Source organism: Aythya ferina, assembly GCF_964211825.1.
Source record: "Aythya ferina genome assembly, chromosome: 12".
In the NCBI taxonomy this organism is placed as follows: Eukaryota; Metazoa; Chordata; class Aves; order Anseriformes; family Anatidae; genus Aythya; species Aythya ferina.
Window position 1 is genome coordinate 18,919,149 of NC_140308.1, and position 23,179 is coordinate 18,942,327.

A 23,179-nucleotide genomic window follows, 5' to 3' on the forward strand; every position below is an offset into this window, starting at 1 on the left:
TGTCTAGCATATAGTATAAGCTCATAGCTTTTAAAGTATATTAGTAGGTACAGTCTTCAAATTGTGCTTTGCCACACCTTCATTTTATTTGTCCTGATGTCCAGACTTTCTTTTTGACTGTATAAAAACAGATGCTTCTGTATTTGGATGTCTCAAATGTTAAGTTGCAAATAAATTATAACTTGGGAGTTTTAACAGTTGTTAAGATTTGCACTCAGAATATTACAAATGGTCCTTCACTAGAACAGTACCATATCTGACTCTAGTTTGGAATATTTTCTGATCAGACTGCTACACTTTGAACATTTTATGTACACCACTTGGTATTTAACTGTCACCAAACATTTTATACTTGAACCTCAGTGGAACCTTAAAGTAGATAGAAAATGCTTTAGAAGCTTCCTGCCGGTCAGAATGACCTGCCATCAAATCTGGTCCACATGTTTATTTTCTCTGTCTGCAGCACTTGCTTGGCAGCATAACTCATGGAAAGGTTATGTTTTTATTTGTCTGCTGCACTGATGTGGTCTTGTTTGTATTTTTTTCCCTGCTCATGGCCATTACTGGGCTGCTTCTCAACCAAACTGTTGTCATTTAAGTCTGAACATTGCATCGTAATGACACCTTAGATTTCTTGTATGCGTATGTGCCTGTTACTTCTCTTTTTGCTGTTATTTTCTTTTAAAAGGCATTTTAATATGGTATTTTAGGTTATAGAACAAATGGCTTTCATTGTCCCTCACTTAGTGAAACTTATAAATGTTTAGTATTTCTGTAATTTAACTGATTTTTCAAGCTAACAAGTAATTTGACAACTCATAGGCTTTAGATAATAAGTAGCATTGTACCCATATGCTTATAATACTTGTGAATACATAGAATAAATGTGTAATGGCAGTTTTGTTTATTAGAATTTCGGTGAATTGCTTTCAATCAAGATGTAAAGCTGTCACTAGTATATGGGGAAAAGCTTTGGCTTTCCTTTCTACCAGTTAAAACAGTAAAGCTGAATATCTGTCAAGTATTTTTTTTTAAATGGTTAGAAACGAAAGGATGATGAATAAAATGTGCAGTCCACTATTTTTAACGTGTTACAATTTGGAATTTTTTCAACTGGCAAATCTTTTGGAAGCTGCCTAACAAATGAGGTATGACAAAACAGCGATTAGCTGATTAATTTCTACAAAGCAATATATCTCAAACAGATTAAAAAAAAAGTACATAAGTCATACAGAAGGAAGTTATTTTCTTCATGAATTTTAATGGTACATGACATCTGTTAATATACTTTAATGGGTTTCAGAGGTTTTGCTTGTAAGATGGATGTTAATATAAACACTGTAAGCTCACTTTTTGTACTTGCAGTTCTCAGTGGCCTCTGTTCTAATGACTGTCCTCGGAAAATAACTGTAAGTATAATTATAACTTTACTATTTAGCTTCAGATGAGCTGGGGCTTTATTATGCTGGGAGATGTCCACATCCATAACTGAGAAGAGTTACTGACTGGAACAATGTGTAATCCAAATCATGACTGGTCAGGTTCAACGTGTTTGAGACCCATATCTTTCTCCAGTTGCCTGCTCAGAGACAAAAAGAATTGACTGATTCTGCAGTGAGCGTTGTTAGGCAGCATCGCAAGGGCTGGACATACAGGCACAAGAAAAATGTTGGACAGACTGAGCCATGAGCTGCCTGACAGCAACTTCTGGGCCAACATAGAGAATATGGGTACAATGAAGAGAAGGGAAAGGAATGTACTTGGTTCTAATGGTTCTGCAGATCAGTTACATGTTCATGTGCTAATTTCTATTTCATGTTTCAATCATGTCCAGAGACCTTGCATGTCAACCACCAAACTTTCAGTTAGCAGATTAGTTTTCACAGTGGAAGATGGCCTAAAAGAGGAACTCAGAGAAATTAAAGCTAGAGTTTGCATCTTAGCTGTGCAAAAATACTATCTTTTCCTACAAGCCTATTTTAAGTCATAAGGTTAATTTCTGTTACAAAATAATAAGGGGTTTTGGTAATATTATTAGCTTAATTGAAAAAGTAAAGGTTTAGAAAGTAAATCTTCACAACAGAACAGCAGATGTTGATGAGCACCTCATAAAGATCATTGAAATACTAATGCCTTCACTGCAAAAGAAATTCTGTTAGAAAGCATCATGAAGTATGTTATGCCAGAGTACAGCTACCTGGCAAAAATAAAGCATGTTTTAACCTTATTTACTCATCTTTCACAGTTCTGCGTTAACATATTTTATCTGTCTTCTTACCTTTCATTCTAGCCAATTCATTATTCTTTTTCAAGCCTTGATCCCATCTTTCATCATTATCACTTTATTCTTATGATTTGCAACTTACTATTTTTGAGGCATGATGTGAAATGTGTCATCTCTTCTTCAGTGTTCTTTCTGCAACTCATCTGAAAGATCATCTACTGAACTGGATGCCCTAATATCAGCTTAAATTTGTCATTTGAAGGGAAGAAAAAAAAAAAACTTGTTCCCCCCTCCTTCCCACCTTAACAAATAATTTCCCCCACGCACACATCCCGTTCTCACTTAGGTACATTTGACATGGTTCATCACTCAGTAATCCACCACTCCCTTTGATTTTTTTCCTTCCATTTCCTCCTTGTAACTGTACTTTGATGTTTAAGCATATTTTCTGCCTCCAAAGAACTTATTTTAAATAGATATTGGTACTTGAGAAGTAATTATTCAGCCACTTTAATTAAATAAAATAATACTGAATAATAAGAATTTTAATTAAATACTGCTGAATAATAACAATTTTAGATTTGTGTAGTATTTTTAGATTCAGAAAGTCCATCAAGATGATGCATTCTCAGAAAATATTGAATGAGTTCTGTTTTGTTCAGAACATGCAGTTATAATGTCTTTAAATTTAGTTTTCTAGTATACTTCAAACTCCCCAGAAAACATCAAACCTTTTGCCATAGGACTGAGTAGTATTGTGCTCTTCATGAGAAACTAAACGGTACTTATACAACTAATAAGCCTTGTTTTGAAAATGAATTTTCACATATTATCATGAGCAAAGCAATAACAAGGTTTCAGAATTATCCATATAAAGAAATCATTTTCCTGTGAAAGTGTTTTCGGTTTACTATTTAATTAGTATTGCTTTTTATCTGTTCTTAAAATTTTGCCTGCTTCTTCCTCCCTTCCTATACCCCCTCACCCCACCCCGCCCTTGTAGCCTTTCGGTGTTAATCAGCCTGGTCCTTACATCATGTATACAACTGTAGATGCAAATGGATACCTGAAAAATGGGTCAGGTAAGATAATCTCATAAGAATACACATGACTAAATAATAGCAATAGTCTAGGGGAAAAAATGTGGATATATTGCATCATAAATCAGTGATAATTCTCTCACTTTGAACACTGTGCTCAGAACTGTTTATTCCACCCTAGAAAAGATAAAGAAATAAGATATCCTGAAATATGCAATACTTCTGTATTCATATGTGCTGCGGGCTTGAAAGTATTAACCTATGTTTGTTGGTTAAACCAGTAATTAATGCCAGTATGAAAATGCAGAGTACTCCTTCCAGGTGCACAAATGCACTTTAGCAAACTGCTAGGATTAGTTGTGTTCTTGGTTTTATTGCTCTGAACTTTTTCTTCATAAGCAAAATCTAGTAAGAGCTTACTTGTTTAGGTTGAAACTCAGAACTGCATCGTGAGCTTAGAGATTTTCAGGTAGTCTGAGATAGCACAGTATATCAGACTCATGCCCTTAGGCAGCCAGTTCACATTGGGTAACAACTGGCATATCTCTATGATTGCAAATTATCAAGATGAAGGCTGGCAAACTTTGTCAGAGCCAAGTCACAGTACAGCCTTTTTAACCATACTGGAAAATACTGGCAAAGGCTTGTACAGGATTGCTCTCCTTATTTCTTTAGAAGCCTGAATTCCTGTGGACACAGAACTTGCTTCAGTGTACCGTCTTGGGTATTTGTAGTCCCAGATAACTTGAATCTGTTGGCCTACTGAAGCCAATTTTAATTGAAACATATGTGCCTCAAGTAAAACTTCACCAGTTCTTTAAAAATCAAGTTCGGTAGAAAACAAAATTCCAGGTGAGAAAAAGACTTTACTTAGACCAAATAACTGTTGATCTCTGTTTTGTCTTCAGGCTGGCCATGTGGTCAATGTACTTACAGTTGGAGTTAGCCATAGCCTGGAACGTTCTGCCCAAGCAGTAACAAAGGAGCATAGCAGACAAAAGCTTAGTGCTCTGTGGAGGGATTATAGGGACATAGATTGTAGGGCTAAAAAGCATTGCAGGTTCCAGCCAGGAAACAGGACTGCTCGTAAAGAGATGCGGGATGGATATCCATGCAAATACAGACATGTTTTATTTCACAGTTCATGTCCTGGTTTTGAAGGCATTTTGACTCAGGTGAGATCTCTAGAGGTACCTGTTGTGTTGTCCATTTTACTTTATTGCTTATTGGAGTGCCTGTTCTCTTCTTGATGGCTGGGTAACTTGGTTTTTGATCTGTTTTGCTTACATGTTGCATATTAGTCGTAGAGTTCAGTTATGAAGATGTATAGAGACATTTTATTGTACTCATTCCTTTTTTTTTTTTTTTTTAAAGACCTAAATTCTTGATTTTTTCAAAAGAGCAAAAGTGTAAACAGCTTGGAACCCATTTAATATCTTTATAAAAAGCAAAACTCCTTACTTTCACAAATTTGTGTAATAAAAATTGGTGTTCACTCATCTCTTCTTTCTGCTGTTAACTAAACTTGCATTTGGTCACTACCCCTCTGTACTCTTCAAGGCTACCTTCTTGGAGTATGGACCCATTAATTAACTTCTTGACAGTTGCTCTCACAATTGCTGGAATTTACTATAGTTTTTAGATTAGAAAATGTCTTTCCAGACTGCCAATTAAAGTTCATTCAATGTATTCATTGAATGAATGTGCATCTAAACGAATAAATCAGTGGGTTTTAAGTAGTGTAATGTATTTACTCCTTCAGGCTCACTGGGACTTAATGTGGGCCTGCCTAAATTTGGTACACACATGCAAATATAAACCAACCTAATGAAAACGCTGCTTCATAGTTTCTCTGGCCATGTGACTTTTGAGTAGATACCTACGCACAATCTTACTATCAAAGAATCAGAAGTACTGCCTATGTAACAAAAATACTTTTTTGCATAAGTAAATAAACACATTAGTAATACAATCAAATGGAAACTACTATAAAGTAGCTATAAATCAAATAAACTACAACACAACCTCTGCTCAGATCTAATTATACTCATTTAGATTCATTGTTCACGTAGTTGGAACAGTTTTTCACTCTGCTACATATCTGTAGTTAACACAATTTCAGACTTAAGTCCTATATTTTAAGTGAGGTCATAATATACATTTATAAAACCATGTCTAACAGCAAGTAAAATCTGTATTATTAAATCATTAAACACTTCATATATGTGGGGGACACAATAAATGCTGTAGAGGATTGCATGTTGGCAGACATGGATGATTTTTGATATACTGCTTTTTAAAATAAAATTAATTTTTATAAATTGACTTAGTTTTAAGCAGAAGATGAAAAATAATGCATTTATGGGGTCTCAATGCAGAATATATATTAAAAGCTTAATTCACAGAAATATAAGCTGATCTTAAACCTTACCTTGAGGAAATGTAGAATTACAAGTTCAGATGGGTTTGGTTTGTGTTTGACCCTTTAGCACTCGTTATTTATGCAGTATTATAAAATAACCTCGTGGCAAAATAAAGATGATTGTACTACTGGCATCTGTGTCATGGAAGAATGCACATAGCTTACACATTCATTTTATCTGTGGTGAGGAAAGCTGGTTTAAAATTTGGACCTAATTTATGTATCATTCTTAATCTTTGTTTTCTACTTTCCTCTTCCAAGGAAATTAACCTTTTTCTCCTTAAAAACATTATCTTAGGTTTGGTTGTTTGTGTTTTTTTCAAAGGGGTTGCTTTTAGAAATTGAACGTTTTTTACAATTTGTGCTAAGAAACAGCTAGCAAATATGATTTAATACCGCTACAGTACCATTCATCTTCACTACTACCATATTTACAATAATAAAAACTGAGTCAAATCGTGATGAATTTCCTTTTCTGTTTTGACATTACTGTTATTTCATAATGAATTCCAAGTGTATTTATGACCCTTGCAGTATTGCTACAGGGAATTTTATAATACTCTTTGATCAGTTTCTGAATTGTAATATGTTAATAGATTTGTCTTTAATTTCTGCAAGTACTTCTCAAAATTGAATTTTCTGTAGCTATTATATTAAGTTTGTACTTAAACTTTCTTCTCTTTCAAGTCCTACTTGTAAAATTCAGTAAATGTTTCTCTAACTGGAATTTTAATGGTATACAGGTTACTGTCTTGAAAAGATTTGCCTGTTATATCAGAATTGTGTTCTATTTGACAGTCAGGAAATACCTCAAGCAACACTTTCATGTATGTGTATTGGTTGACAGTACCAAATCCAGATAGTATTTTTGGGCCATTTATAAACCTACACATAATCTTTTCCACATTAAGTTTAAACAATATAGCATCAATACCATTCTAAAGTTATTTTTTGTCAACTTATTTCAATTCTTTATATAATACTATAGAACAACCCATATCCAAAGCTTTGAATTTTATGAAAGCAATAATGAGGGAATCCAATAGTTTGTTACATTTTTTATTATAATCTCTTTCCCAAAAAAGTAACATGAATAACAACATTGTTCTTTATCTAACGAGAACGGTGTTCAGCATTCAATTTATTTTTTCATGTCAACTGATGCTGCTTGTCTTTACCGCTGGTCTTAGCGTAGGAACAGTTATTGGCTGGACCGCTGAAGCCAAACTTATCTATTCTTAAGTTGCCCTTCCATCCCTGGGCTAAAGCAAATCGTACAGTAAATGAAGAAACGTTCACCATTCTGTTTCTGATGTTCCTAATTCTGCAGGTCTTTAGTTCTGAAATATGGTATCTTTCAGGTATACAATATTCATGCAAAAAGTAGAATAACAAGGCACATATGACTGTCCTTATCAAACTCATTTTAAGGCTCTTTGATCTGCCAAGTCTTAACTACAGGAAATTTGCATAATTGAAAGGGTTTTTTAAAACATTGTTAGAATTACTCTCTCTACTATTAACATTCCAGTGTGCTGTTAAAAGATAGCAGAATAATAATTAGTGTATACTCAGTGCTTTTACTTCTACATTGCTCAATTCTCTTTTAATCTTAAACAAGAAATACTGTTAAATTAGTTACAAGGAATAGCAATTACCAAAATAAGCATTAGAATTGAGAAGTATTGGGTCTTACATCTTTCGTTAACATCTCCACAGACCTTTCCTCTCTGAGAAGGAATTCAGTTGTACAATTTCTAATATTGAATCAATTTTATGATCAAATCAAGGTCTGTTGTAAATCTGGGAGAAGTAGGCAAACTAATTTCAGGCATGCACTCACATCTCCTCTCTAAAATCTGCCTTCTTCACTCCCTATTTCTCCTGTTGGAGTTGTTATTTTTACAGAGATTCCACAGCTAAGTGTGTGTCATCCAGGATTTTTAACTCTACGTCTGCATTTCTGGGTTTTTATTGGCTTCTGACACTGCCTGACAAAAACTAGAATAGGCTGAAGTTGAGCACAGAAAAAAGCTGCTCTTAAAGCTGCTCTTGTGAGTTAGGGGGATACAGGAGATGAATTTACTAAAGTTAATTGAATGCAATTTTAGGGGCTTTTTTTTTTTTTTTTTAAGGATGCTGAAGTTTAAAATACAATGAGAAGCAAAAAGTCAATTGTGATAATAAAATAGTAGCATTACTGAATCTCACAGGTTTTGAATGTGTTTGCTTGAGGACTGCAGTAATACTGGCCTTATCAAACTGGTATCAGTTTATACAGCTCTAGTTATTAACAGCTCTGACCTTGGCTAAACTGCAGTTATGTCATTTTTGCAAGCTGGAGTGGTCCACAGTAACAATAAAAATGACTACCTACTTGATGTTTTTGGTTTCATTTATTTTATTGTCAGTAACACAAACTGATTTTCTTAGAACTAAGTGTCCATATGGACTCAGAAAAACATAAATAAGATCAGATACTTTAATGTAGAGCAGCTGGTTAATTTACTGGAGTATTTTCATAAGCAGCACAAGGCCGATTTCATATTGTAGAAAAGCACAAGAGAAGCATTTTAAATTTATTAGATTGTTGCCTACTCAAGGGCTGAACAAGCTGAATGGCAGGATTGTCGTGAAACTTCATACTATGAACATCTGGCTACCTCTAGCCATTGCCATCTTTTTACTCCGTTTTTCTTCCTCTCTGCTACCTCTTCCCTCTTTTACCACAATCTGATTTTGTGTTCCTGCTTGCTTTCTCCCTGTTTCATGCAACATCAGAGACCTCAAAATACCTTCTCTTTTTCTCCTTTGTGTGAGGGCCTGGCCTTGAAGTCTGTCTGTCTGCTGCTTTACACTCAGGTAAGGCTAGCAGCTCCATAACAATAGCAGTACTGGCTGACTCCTTACCGTGGTGACACGCCAAACTGCCGAGGGAAAAATACAGTTCCTTCTAGATCTTGTTGTGGTAAGATCACCTTTGGCAGAGGGAGCCTGCTGTTTTATGCAGTGTGTAGCTTACCAAAACTATTTTTGATACATTTTTTGATGTACCATGTCTTAAATACCAGACAGACCCTTACACAGGTAAGGCTCAACCTGGATGGAACTTCAGGTTGAACTGTTATTTCATGTTTTCACTTCAACCTTTTAATGTTCTCTCTTGAAATATGTCAATAGACTTATTTTTGACTTTGTAGTTAGTATGAAATGAATAGGGTCATAATTACAGCTCGTGTATACCAAAAATATTAATCCTGTGGGCTAGGAACCACAGAACAATAAATTATTCAGGTTTACTCAAAGACCAATATCCATGACTATGCATAACATTACCCTATGATTAGATTCTTCAGATTACTTGTACGGATCAAGTCATGATTTGTTTAAGCAGCTGTATGGCTGAAGTTGTATGGACTGATAATTTTTACAATCCTCATTTAAAGCTCTTCCATTTTGCTGTTTTGGCTTTGTCTTTGTTTTAAGCCTTCTGTGATAGAATGACTTTTTACATGCTGTTAAGTCATGCCCTTATAGCTTTTGGAAATCTGCTTACTCTTTGTTGTTGCATTGAGGTCTCATGCTGTTTAACTAAATTGGATTGTGAGGTGGACACTAAATTCATCGCTGTAATAGCTGCTAGACACTACGTAAACATTGCAGTGTGTACAAGACAATCAAGGGAAGTTTAATTTCCATAGTCAATTGACATTGCAAGATTCATTAGGTAGAATTTCACTGTTCACTATATAGAAGGAAGACTGTGTTCATAGTAAAAGCTTGAATCATTTAGTAAATGAATACCTGAATTCTGTTAAGAGGGGTTTTCTGGTTGCTATATGTGCTGATATAGTATGCAGTACATTTTTCTATGACTTCTTTTTGTATAGAAACCATATTTGAACTCTAGCAATATTGCCAAACTTCATATATTCGGGTGTGAGTATGTGCAGAAAGTTTGAATATCAGCAATATTATGATTTAATTGTTGCTTTACTTGAAGAGTTGGTGTTTCTAGTTTTAATTGTCTAGTTTTGTGGTGTAAAGTCATTTTTAATGAAAACCTATTCTAATGTAGTTACGTCAGCCTTGGAGCTTGGGCTTTCAGAAGTATCACAGGTGTTAGTAGCACTGTATATAATAGGCATCTGAGTTGCAAGTGTGCACATTCAGTCCACTCTCCCCTTTTATTTTCAGGCCTGAATTCCCTGTGGTGCTTATGAGATGCTAATATTCGTGCTGTGGAACCAGATCACTTGCTAAGAGGCTTTCTAGGGAATAAAAAAAAAAGGGGGGGGAGGGGAGTCCCCATAGGATCTGGATCAGTTTGCCAGAAATTGAGATTACAGGAGTTCTACTTAAATGGAGTAATTGGCTACCTTAGAAGTAAGATGTTGGTGAACCTGCAGATAGCTCCAACAAAGAATGTTGTTTTTCCCTTACAGTCTCTCACTTAGTTCTTTATAAATTACATGTTCTTGTGAGGATGTAACTTGCAACCACTGTAATCCTGTTGTCATTAAATCCAATTATTATTAGAGAATTTATGATCATTTTCTTAGCTAATTTTCTAACACAAAAAAAAAACAAAAAAAAACAATAGTTAGTGATTACTACTACTAAGGATGTGAACCTTCACATGTTGAGTCTTACCTTGTAAATCAGTGAGGAAAGAGGCTTGGCACTAACCATATCAAAACAAACATCAACAGCTCATTTCTTCTTAACTAGTAACAAATAATAGAGTTTGACATAGAAGTGGTGCTCAAAAGAATCATCTTATCTAGAAATCTCAAGCATTTAAGCAATTCTCTAATGCCCACGAGTAGTTTGGAAATGTGGGATTGAATCTTTAGGAGTTAAATAATCATGAGGTGGTTCAATTTTTTTTAAAACGTTTTTATGGTTGACCCAGAAATGCATGTTTGTATTGAACAGCTTGTTTTGTTCTGTCTTTCAAAATACTAACTTGAATTTCCTTTCTAATTTTATTGCAGCTGGGCAACTTAGCCAATCGGCACATTTTGCTCTCCAGTTGCCATATAATGTGCTAGGCTTGGGACGTAGTGCTAATTTCCTCGACCATTTGTATGTTGGCATTCCTCGTCCTTTAGGAGAAAAGGTTAGTTGAAATTTAAGATTTGTCAAAATTTGTGGTGTTACCTTTCCTAATAGAGTTTAGAGAGAAATACTACTAGGGACACTTATTTCGGAAGTACAAATATCAAAGAAGTTTGCCAAAGAAACACCCCATAAGGCCTGGTTTTGGGGGTGAGCGTAAGCCCTAAAGCTGTAACAGTACAAACAAAAGATGACTGGGATTGTCTATAAATGTTAGGAATATGGTGCTTGTTTGTATCATAAATGCATATTAGGCCTGGTGGATTAATTATGGCCTCAGATGTAATGTTTCCCTGGGGCTGGTCTGGCTGGCCTGTAAGCTCAGAATCCTTTCTGCTTTCTGCATGGTGCTGGCACCATGATCAATATGATGGGAGGTGGAAATTGCCATGATAATCTAAATTTCAGGTGAAACATGAAAGTAGGGTCCTGACCACTCTGTCTTTAAAAACCTAATGGTACTACTTTAAGGTATTTGTATTAATATACTGTCCAAATTGTGATTTGGATAATTGCTTTGCCTGCATAAAATTCCTTTGCAGAATTGGATCTTTTCTTCTTTCCCTATTATGTTGTTACCTTATACTTTTTTAAGCAGATGCTGTGTTTCATGTCAGCAACACTTATTTTGCTTTTTTGTTGTTGTTTTTGGAGCTTTTAGAAGAAAAAGCTTGAATGGACGTAAGGGAGTAATCACTTATACTTACAAAGGGAAAAAAAAAAAAAACAGTTGATTTTTGTTTCAACAGAGAATTTCAGAATTCTTTGCTCTTAAATTAGGAATTGTTTGCTAGGAAATGACATAGTCTTTGTTTTTCTTTCAGTCCATAAGAAAACAAGAATGGACAGCTATCATACCAAACTCCCAGCTTATAGTCATCCCATATCCTCATAATGTACCTCGAAGGTAATTTCATCTTGAATTGAACTTCACAAAATTACGTTATTAATGCCTATAAAATTAAGCATTACGTGTAGGTTAAAAAGATACTTGTCTAGAAAGTAAATCAAAAAACAACCAAGAAGGAGGGAGTTAGCTCTCTTCATGTCGTTGCTCCTGTGACTGGGCAGAACACTTGGGAGTATTCACCCAGACTCCTATGTAGTAACCGTTAACAATCAAAACCTATTACCAGCTCAACTCTTGTAAATAATAACTTACTTGCTAGAATTACCGGCATTATTTCTGACAAATTGCAAGCATGGTAATGATGGAAGCAAGCATTTTTGTTTCGCCAAACATGCAATTTCTGCCTAGTTGCATATAAAAGCTTTGGTTCAACCCTTCTGAATGGTATCTGTTGCCATAGGTATGAATATTTTTCTTTAAGTAGAGGTGAAGGGGTTACTTACACAAGAGCTTCAACACTGAATTCATTTTGCAATTAAAATGTTTATCCCAGAAAGCAAGCATGTTTCTGTCTTTGCTGTTAGAGAAAACATTAGTTGCATATTCCAGCTGCTTTTTGCCGCTTGATCTACTAGTGAGGTCAGTTGCATTTATCATGCAGAAATGATTCTGACATCAGTTTCAGCAGCTAATTTTACTATAGAACAAATAACAGTTGAGAAGCGATGTGCCACTTGAGTTGCTAATTAACAACCACAGGAATAACATCTGCTGGAAGTAGAAAATTTCATTAGAGACTTGAGGTATTTAAAGGTATGCATTATATAGAAATTTTCTTAGTTGTCTTATCCTTAAACTATTTTTGCTTTCTTATAGAGAAAATTCATGGACACTGTAGAATAGTGGAGTATAGAATTCCAGGAGAAATCAGATTTCATAATAAATGCTTCTTAAATTCATATTTCCTTTTAATGTAAGTGTCATTTCCTGAGAGGCCTCAACATAAGGGATCCTGCTGACAGCTTTCCCATGACAGGAAGCCTGGAGTATAAGCATGGTGTTACTGAGCCTCAGGACCCCACAACATTCTGGAGATGTCTTCCAGATGGCCTTAAGGTGCCTAGTTTATTGCTCTCCAGCATCTTCCTGACATAATCAACTGGTTCTTTTGCCTACAACTACAGTTGTCCCTGGGTAAACTTCAGACAGAATCCTAACTAACTGTTCCCCATGAGCCTGTTCAAGAAGAGCTTCCTCTGTGGGGTAAACGGTCTGTTACAGGTTACTTCACCCTGCTTCTCCATCTCTCCAGGTCCCAGGCAGTTTTATGGAAGGCTTTCTTATGCACTTTACTTTGTCCCAGGCGGACAGTGTGAGAGAAATCTAATGAGGAAAACATCAGTCCCTGAGGATATCCATGGCATTCCTGGATAGTTAAATAGCAACTGAATTTCAACATGGCATTACATGAAAATAATTATATTAAGCCATATATTTCTAAGTAAAGACTATTAAGCTCCATTCTTCAAGTATAGCCATTAGGTTTCTGTGGACCAAGTTGTTACGTGTTAACACTAGAAAGTTCTTTTCATCTTTTTAAATTAGATCTATTTTCTGCTTCCTAATGAAGGGTATTAATGTTTCCTTGGATTTTCCTCTCTTGTATAGCTGGAGTGCCAAGCTGTATCTGACCCCAAGTAACATTGTACTGCTAACAGCTATAGCATTAATTGGTGTCTGTGTCTTCATCCTGGCAATAATTGGCATATTACACTGGCAGGAAAAGGTAAGCTTAATTAGTAGTATTTTTTCTATATTTTCTATACTATTTAACATTTCCTGATATTTTATAGTGTTGTATGTTTTTGAGTAGTTTTCTGCAGTATAACTTGACACATACTGCATTAATTCCTAAAAGGTATTTATTTTTAATCCAGTATTTATTGTGAGCTTAAAAATTGGCATTGTTTATTATTTAAACTCTAAGACACTTAAAAAGGGAAGTGACGAGAAACATGGATAAGCTTTTGCTATTAAGCTGTTATTCCCAACTAAATGCAAAGTTTTTGTTTTATATCTAAGTGTTCTATTTTGCAGAGTTTAAAGGAGCACTGTACTCAGAAAATGGAACATAAATTCAATTTACTTATCTTGAGTTCTGCTGGTAATCTGAAAAAAGGAAAAACATCTCTTTCTCTATCTTTGTTGATTGCACTAACATTAGCATTCAAGACGGTATAGGGAGTCAATCGTGTGCATATTGGCTGCTTGCTCTGTGTGTCTGAATTATACATGCAGTGTATAGAAATCCATTGATTTGAAGAAGCATTTTGAAAGGGGCCTTTCATGTCACAAAAGAAACGCGTTCCCATTTTTCTTAACTATGTGCAGTTCGCAATCATATCCAACTGGCAGAATTGCCAATAAATGCTACTACATACCCAAACCATAATCTTAGCTGTCAAATAGAATTACTGCACATTTTGACATGGTAGAACTGTTTGTTATTTTGTGCTTCTGGAAATAAAATGACCTTGTTAAATATATAGATAGGCTTTGCGCATGCTTCATATTTAAATATTACTTGTCTGTCATTCTCCACTCTTCAAAATGTTAAATACGGTCTCCAAATAATAGCAATGCTGGGTATGAAACACCCAAAGCAAGGAAATACAAATTTTATGATGACTGTCCTTAATGCGTCCTAATGTACCAAGAAAGCATTGCTAAATGGTAGCTTGGACTATGCACTGGCTGGGTTTAACTCTGTCTTCAAGACATCTTGAGTGATGAGTAACAAAAAATATATATATAAAAAAAAGGTTTTTAATGATTATCTACATACCAATTCTATCTGGAGAAACTGAGGTTTAATGTCAATGTTGAAAACAATTCTATATGTAATAATTCATGTATTTTAATGTAAAGAAGCACTCAGCCCAGAGTGGTTGCTTTCTGAACCCTTTTAAGCCCCATTAAGTGTATGTGAATGAAATGGTGTTGCTTATATGTTAGACTCCTTTGCAGCAGCTGCATCTTGCTCAAAATAGGCACAAATATTTAGATACATGATGTGTATTTCCAGAGTACTGTATAAATACTTGTGAATTCCAGTTATTTTCCAATGCCCTCCCATTGATTTTTACCTTCCCAATTTTTAGAAGAAATGGTTGAGGTATAGCATAAGAAAGTATCCTGACCACAGCTGAATTGTGCACCACTGGCACGACTGGGGATTAAATTTCAAAGTTTTTCTTGTTTCTGAGTTTATGCTTGCTTTACTGCCTCTTTCAGTAATCTTCTCATAAAAATACTGTTCTGCCTAAATGCTGTTTTCCCCTGCAGATTTCTAGAGTACCTATCACAAAGAAAGAAAGGGGAAACATACAGGCAGTTACAATCTCTCCTTTTCCCCCAGAGGATATTGGTCTGTAAGCTGCAGTGTTCTCTTCAGTAGTTCAAATAAACCAATGTACTTTGACCTCTGCAGATAAGTAGTTGAAGTTCTTAGTCTACAGTAGTTCTTATGCACTCATTTACCAGCCACTACTGTATTGTTTAAATAACTGTGCCATTTAGGGATATTATGTTGCTCTGTCTTTCCTTCGAAATTTTGTATCCACTTAAAAAAAAAAAAAAGGCTTTCAAATGTCAGTTCCTAAGTTCCTAGTTTTTACTATTACTCCTCTTACAACAGTATAGTCTGCTACATTAGCTAAGGACCTCGATGCTCCTGTATTCTGATTCCTTTTCATTTGCTTTGTGGTGTTGGCGCTATGCATTGATGATAATCCTGCTAGGCAGCTTTCGATGGATTCATCAGAATATAAGTTGGTCGAATTTTGAAGTGGTAATTTTTTCATGAAGCAGACAAAAAATGGAGTGAAAATTACTTTCTAAGTGAGACCACAAAAAATCGTGGAATGTGACAAGCATTTCCATGGCAGAGTATGCCACTCCCCTTTTCCCACCCCAATTTTGGCATTCAGAATACTACTGGCATTGATAAAATCTCTGCCAAAAAGCCAGGCTGATGTATGTTAAACTTTTCCCTGACAGCTCTGCTGCTGCTACAAAATGCAATAAAATCCATAGTGAACCCAAAGGAATCGCTGTCACGTATAAATGTTGTGTGATGAGGAAGTCTTTGGCCTTGAGCCAGAGCAGATGACAAACTTTCATGGCAGAACACATGCACTGATTTCTACCAAAATTGTCATGTATATTTATCAACTTGGGTACAAATCTGAATGCCCACACAACAGCATACTGTAAAGGTTTTTTTTATTTTACTCATCATCAAAAAAAGTATAAGCAAGCTAAAAAATGATTTAAATCTGCTTTTGCTGATTTTTCTTATGATAAGATGTACAGAGACTTGTCTGTCATGAGAAAAATGCTGGTTTCTAGAAAAGTTCACAGCGCGTTCAAAATCCTGGAACAGCGGCTTTCCTACTCTGCCACTGCTTTGAAACACAAGAGGAGGCAGGTGGGAGAGGGCATGTAATAGCACATTCCCTGGATTCTAGGTACAACTTAAATATGCTTCTCTTTTCCAAGCACCACCCAAACTACTCTTTCAGCAGATCAATGTGTGCCCCACATAAATAAGCAGGGGAATACATCCTACCTCGCATTTTCTCAATAAAAACAAAAACATGGAATAGTCTGTTTTTGGCCCAGCTTGGTGCTGTTAATTGTTGAACTGCCATCTTTGTCTGAATTTGTATTTAACAATTTTAAAAAAAAAAATCTCATTTCAAGTGTAACATAGATGGCAACACTTACAGTTAATCTAGAGTAATTTCATCTCATATTTATAATATAGACTAAATAAATACACAGTAGCAAACATATTTTGTTTTTAAAATATTCTTCTTTAAAAAGCGTTATATGAAATAACAGAAAATAATGGGTCATAAATACAAAAACGGCTGAGCATTAACAGCAGCAGCCAATCTTGAGTAGATTATTGCTGTTACAAACTGACATCATTTAAAAGCTAATTATTGAGGCTTTTACTAAGCTTTTTGCATTTTGTCAAATGAGTGACTTGGAAAAAATCAGCCATACTCTGACATTTGACAACTCATTTCTATAACAGCATTGCTCTAGATCCTGTGAAGTGTTTAATTATTTTTATTTTTATTTTTCAGAAAGCAGATGACAGAGAGAAGCGACAGGAGGCTCATCGGTTCCATTTTGATGCTATGTGACATGCCTTAATATTTGTGAAGGAGCTGCTACTCATTTGCTTAATTGAAATACTAAATTCTGATTTGTAAAATGATTACTGTGGAAAATATTGCTGGTGTGCTATTTGTAAATGTTGCATTATTTGATATTTATTTGGAACGTATTAAAGGTAGAGCTGAATGTCTTGTAAGGCCTTCTGGAGGGGGGAAATGTATATAATAGCATTCGGTCTTTATTTAACAAAACTGTAAATTTATTTTTCATAGTATGAGGGATCATATTGCATGTACCATTGTTTACATACCACCCATTCTTTAGTAATAATCTGACAGAAATAAAGCTGTGTAAATAACGTTTAGCATTTCAGTGAGCAGAATACTTTGTACCACTTGAATGGGTATTGTCATTTATACATTCCTGCAAAGTAAACTGCCTTTCTGAAAATTCATCTTGAGCAGTTCCTCAGATGATGTAATTGTTGATTGATTGTACTAAATGGTGCTCAACCTGAAGTAGTCTGCATTTTTCTTTATTAAAATCCATATGTGCAATAGAATTTAGGAATTGGAGAACTAACAGAAACCTGCAGAGTTGATGCTAGGTCAGTAACTCATGGCATAGATACAGTATTTATATGTTGGTTTTGGAGAGAAGATGACATTTGAAAATACATATATGGTCATAAAATGTATTAGCATGGCACAAACTGCCTTTCTAAATAACCTATAACCATGCTTATTTTAGGAAGGCCTAAAGTCATGGAAGTTACTTTTGGAGTGATTTTGCTATTTATTTTTAAGAAAGGTGAGGGAAATGTTGTTTGGTCAGATGTTCTTGTCTTTTAAAGAAACTTTAAAAAGAATTTTGGAGTGGAAGGAGAACAAGGACTGACTCCCTAAAATTCATTATTGATGGATGAAATTTGCAAAGATTAAATCAAGAACATGATAGGAAGCTCAGAATAAGCAATGTACAGTATGCCTAAATAGTATAAGTCTGTAATAACCACAAAAAAAAAAAAGAACAGCTCAACTCTGTATTACAGTAGTGATTCATGTTAGAGTGGCTCACTATATTCAGGACCCTGGTATACTCCCTAGAAGTAATCAAGCTTGTATTTTTGATAGTTGTTCCTATTTCCATAGTGATATTAGCTTGTTTATTATTGTGCATTTAAGTCTGTCAGCTTGCATTGTTAATAAATACTGTTTGATAAATTAGAACACATTTTCTCAACAAACTTAAATTATAAAAGCATTGGTCTTACAGGCAATCACCTCAGTAGTGTTAGTGATCAGTATCTCCTCCACCCTGAAAGCTGGTATGCTCGTCAATACAGGAAGAGTTAAGAGAGCAGGTACAAAACTTGAACTGATTGTGTCCACCCTGAATCACAACTCAACCCCTTTGTTATGGGGCCAGTGCTGAACTGGCCCATTACAATAGCAGCTCCAAGCCAAACTTGAGAAAAGTACTGAAAGTCTCCTCCGTTACCAAGTTTTTATTTGCTATTTCTTATATGAACTGATAAGATTCCAACAAAGGAGACTGTCATATTACACTCCCCCAACTATTCAGAACAGCATATTTTCTTAATACACACCTTTAATATTTCTCTTAAAGTAGCATGAAAAGGTAGATTTTTTTTTTTAGATAAATTCCTAAGGCTATTGTATTTGTTAAACCCCATTGATAGAATTCTCTCCTAATAGCAAAATTAATAAAGGGTTTCATAATTAAGAGGAAGCACAATTTAATGTGTTCTTTCTCTTGGATGGTTGGAGAATAAGGCTAAATGCATAATGCCACTGTGGCAGCAAAGTCAGCCGTAGCTCTCTGTCACAATATAACAAGCATAGATTAGCCTCCTTATGTTTTTTGGAAAAAAACAATTAGGAATGAAATAACCTCATGCTGACATTTAAGCTGCTGTCAAGTTAACAGAACAATGAACTCAGTATCTGTTGCTTTAAGGTGGTTTGCATGCTCAGTAGCGCATCACTGCATCCCTTCATGTACAACGCTTTTTTGGAGCCTTAATAGCTTTCTTATAATAAACTTTATGACAGATTCTAACTGCTCAGAGCCTGGCTTACAACAGTCCATGCATATTATTTTGAATTAAGGCATTAAATAGTGTTAAACCTCTTGTCAAAGGTTTTGTGTCATACTTTGGCTTTCTTTCTATTCCATAGGCATCAAAAATTTGTTTCAGGAAGGGTGTTACCCTTCTGCCAGCAAGTTTAAGAAAGCAACATCAATTAGAAAGTGTATTTCCAGGTAATCTTCACTGGAACTGAGAAACAGTTTTAACTGCGTAAATTTTCAAAATACATCCACCCTAATACAGCCCTGGTGAGAAATGCTATTGGAAGGCTTCTTCGGTGTGAAATCTCACCTATATAAAAATACTGTTGACATGCCAACTGACAGATGGCTGTTGAAATACCAGCTTGCTTTGTTCTCATTTTCCATGAGAAGCTTTAAGACTGAATCTTCCTGCTAGATTTATCATTAATGCAGTATAATCCCCAACAAAAGAACTAACTTTTCTGCTGCAGATTAATAGGCATGTTCTGTATAGTAGGGGATCCTTCCTCTGATGAGGCCATCTTTAGTAATAGCTGCACTAAAAAGATTTGCTACAACTCATTGAAGAGTGATCACTATAAATGCACCAAGTCAATTCAGGACTCCTAGAACTTCTTTCAGATAAGTGCCACTTAATAGAACAGAAGTCAACCCATACACTTCCACTATATTTTTTTTTAAAGTCGTCAGAGCTTAGTTTTGTCAAAACAATGTTGAAAGGGCTGAATGTGCTAGCTTTAAAGGTATTGATAACCAAAGAGAGAGATTTTTTTTTCCCATCTATTACTCAAATGTATTCTAAAGGAAAAAGCAAATTTTTTTGATCAAAGACTCAGATGTGTCAAGAAACAGAGAGCTATTGAGTTTTTAAGTCTGAAATACTGCTCTGCTGCTTCAGTAGCCATATACTATCCATTTGATTTTTCCCCCATTTTGGCAACCGGATCTTTTTGTTGAGGCTCTAGTAATACCAGCCACAGCTGTCACAGAAAATATCAACCACATAGCACCATTATTGTAATTAATTCCCGTCTTTGGTGAAAAATGGAATCCCTTCTGTGATGCAATCCTTAAAAAACGTAAAATATATTCCAACCTTGTTGCATGACTTGTGCTAGAGAAGTTTTTAGATGTATTCTAATGCTCAGATCTAATTATATTGCCTACCAAATCCAGAAGTGCACAGTAAGCTTCCTGAAGACTATCAGTATCCTTAATGACTACTAGAAAGTTTTCTCAGTTACTTAACTCAGTAGTAAATAACAAAGTCAATTATACATTTCTGTATGATTACATATTATATTGCTATACTGAGGCACCTGCATCTTCCATCATTTTCTAATTAGAAATCATATGTAATTAAGATTTAACAAATGCACCTAATCCTATTGACAAGCCCAAGCAACAGAACAGTTAAAATGCTACTCCTAACTTCCTTTCCTAATTACTCACTCTTAACATCTGTATTCTTGCAATCTCTTTTAAAAACAATACCCAGGTCATCTCAAACAAGTTCAAAAACTGACTGTTGGTCCAAGGCTATTTGTGATGTACAATCTGCTACCTGAAAGCAGCAAATATGTTAGGTAGTGTTAAAATTTAAACTTCTTTGCAGAACAGTAAAACCAAAAGAAGTTTTAAGGAAGAACTATTGGGAAGAAGCAAAATCAGTTCTAATAATGGAAATTGGCTGAATATGAGCCAGCTGAATCAGCTGAATCAGTTCTAATAATGATCGTCGGCTGAATATGAGCCAGCAGTGTGCTCAGGTGGCCAAGAAGGCCAACAGCATCCTGGCTTGTATCAGGAACAGTGTGACCAGCAGGGCTAGGGAGGTGATCGTCCCCCTGTACTCAGCTCTGGTGAGGCCGCACCTCGAGTACTGTGTTCAGTTTTGGGCCCCTCGCTACAAGAAGGACATCGAGGTGCTTGAGCGGGTGCAGAGAAGGGCGACGAAGCTGGTGAGGGGCCTGGAGAACAAGTCCTACGAGGAGCGGCCGAGGGAGCTGGGCTTGTTCAGCCTGGAGAAGAGGAGGCTCAGGGGCGACCTTATCGCTCTTTATAAGTACATTAAAGGAGGCTGTAGCGAGGTGGGGGTTGGCCTGTTCTCCCACATGCCTGGTGACAGGATGAGGGGGAATGGGCTTAAGTTGAGCCAGGGGAGTTTTAGGTTAGATGTTAGGAAGAACTTCTTCACTGAAAGGGTTGTTAGGCATTGGAACAGGCTGCCCAGGGAAGTGGTGGAGTCACCATCCCTGGAAGTCTTCAAAAGACGTTTAGATGTAGAGCTTAGGGATATGGTTTAGTGGGGACTGCTAGCGTTAGGTCAGAGGTTGGACTCGATGATCTTGAGGTCTCTTCCAACCTAGAAAATTCTGTGTGATTCTGTGAAAATTCTGTGATTCTGTGAAATCCAAAGGTTTTATTGTAGCAGTTCAAGGGACTCGTTATTTAACTGGTTGTGCAAGTATTTAACTACCTGTATCAAAACGAGTGGTCCCATTCCCTTCCAGGAACAGCTCCCATTCGAGAATGATGACAGCTCAGTAGAGCAGCAGAACACACACCTGGCCATCCAAAAGCAGTTTTTAATCTCTGTTAACTACTAAACTCAAGCTTAATGGACCTGACGGCACAGCATTCTCTTCCCTGGAAGAGAAGGCACTCTGCAGGCTCAGAAAGTGGGAAGCGAAAGTTTTTTCAGACCTGTCAGCAGTTTACTGTACAGTATTTTAAAGCACCACTTATCACAAGAATTGTAATGAGACAAAGCAACAGGGATGTCCAGATGAGGAATTTCTCAGAAAGCAGCATTAAATGGTAGCAGAATATGTCACAAATGCACGAGTGGATCCTGCTACCCAGGTCTCCCACACTGACAGATGGATGCAAGCCTGCAAGAGAAGCTGGAAATGCTCCTACGCTTCCCCAAGTGTGTAATAGCTCTGTCTGACCTCCTAATGGACAAACCAGAAGTGCAACTTTTCAGTTAAATTGGCTATAGCAGCCCGGTTCCTTGCAATTACTACCAACTCGTATTGAGCACGAGATTACTGTTTTTTCTTTTTTTTTTTTTTTTTTTTTTTTTTTCCGTGAAACAATTGACTACAAATCGTTTACTCAAATGCACATTCAGCTTGCAATCTGAGAATCAGGCTGCTTGTCTCATTTCTTGTATCATCAGAAGCAATAAAAATACCAGAGCCAAATGTTGCCATCAGCTACATTGTGCATTCAATAAATAAATAAATAAATAGATAAATAAATAAATAAATAAGCACCCCCTAACAATCTGCACGACAGCATAGTCAGTTTAAATATTTTGCTTATGTACTTCAGAAAGGATACAAACCTGTGGATGACTACAGATACAGTAGAAATCATTACTCTGCTTGGTATTTTCTAGGGTTGCTACGGTTAAACATTTTTGTTAGCAGAGAAGAGCAGCACAAAGCAGATCCACCTAACGAGGACTACTTTTTACATAGGAATTTTCACTGTAGAGTTGAACATTTCCTCCCACCGCTGTAAAAACGTACAGTTAGGAGAGGAATAGAAAGCAACTGCTTCATTCAGCGCTGGAATGCAGCAGCTCTTGAACAGTTCATGGGAAACTCCCCTTCGAGAAGCGACCGTATCGGCTCTATTTGAAAGGACAGTTCGAGTAAGCGGAATAATAGAATTATGTAACTTGGGATTTTGCCACAACATCAAGCTTAATACTTCCCATCAAGCTGTTTGTAACACTGAAATGGCTCTGTAATGCCCAGAGGCGCTGGGGACCTTTCCTCCAAGGTCTCGGCTGTCCCCTTCAGGCCGCCAGCCGGGAGCAGGAGCGCGGCGCGTTCCCGCAGGACACGCCGAGCTTTGCCGATTGAACCGCAAAGCACCGCGAGGCGAGCGGAGCTTCACGCCTTACGCCCACGCTCGAGGCTGGAGCAGGCGGCCCCGCAGGCTGCACGCCAGCACCTAAAGGCCCGGCTGCCGCCTCCCTGGGGTGGGCTCCAGGCTGCTTGCCCGAGCCCCCCCGGGGAGCCCCCTGCGGCAGGCGGGCAGCCCGTGCCCGCTGGCCCACCTCGGGCCCCGCCGCTCCTCTCGCCGGCTGCCCCGAGGTGACGGGGCGGCAGCCGGGCGGGCAGCGGGCAGCGGGCGCCCTTCGCTTAACTTCGTGTCGAGCCCCAGCTCCGCGGGAGCCGTCGCAGCATCCGCACAAAGGGCGTGTGCCGGGCTCCCGA

General features: G+C 36.8%; 1 protein-coding gene and 1 long non-coding RNA gene across 2 annotated transcripts in view; both read left to right on the plus strand.

Moving 5' to 3' along the window:
- Positions 1-19,009, plus strand: part of ITFG1 (integrin alpha FG-GAP repeat containing 1) — a 73,104-nt gene extending 54,095 nt beyond the window's left edge. The window contains exons 13-18 of the mRNA XM_084533160.1: positions 1,366-1,409; positions 3,228-3,306; positions 10,684-10,808; positions 11,632-11,714; positions 13,326-13,443; positions 16,814-19,009. Coding sequence (XP_084389286.1) covers positions 1,366-1,409; positions 3,228-3,306; positions 10,684-10,808; positions 11,632-11,714; positions 13,326-13,443; positions 16,814-16,873 — 509 coding nt within the window. The 3' untranslated portion in view covers positions 16,874-19,009. The remainder of the gene's footprint in view (positions 1-1,365; positions 1,410-3,227; positions 3,307-10,683; positions 10,809-11,631; positions 11,715-13,325; positions 13,444-16,813) is intronic.
- On the plus strand, positions 3,313-10,338 carry LOC311443178. The gene is made up of 2 exons (XR_014697108.1): positions 3,313-7,928; positions 7,959-10,338. It is a non-coding gene; the product is annotated as an uncharacterized lncRNA (long non-coding RNA).
- Positions 19,010-23,179: the final 4,170 nt, after the last annotated feature.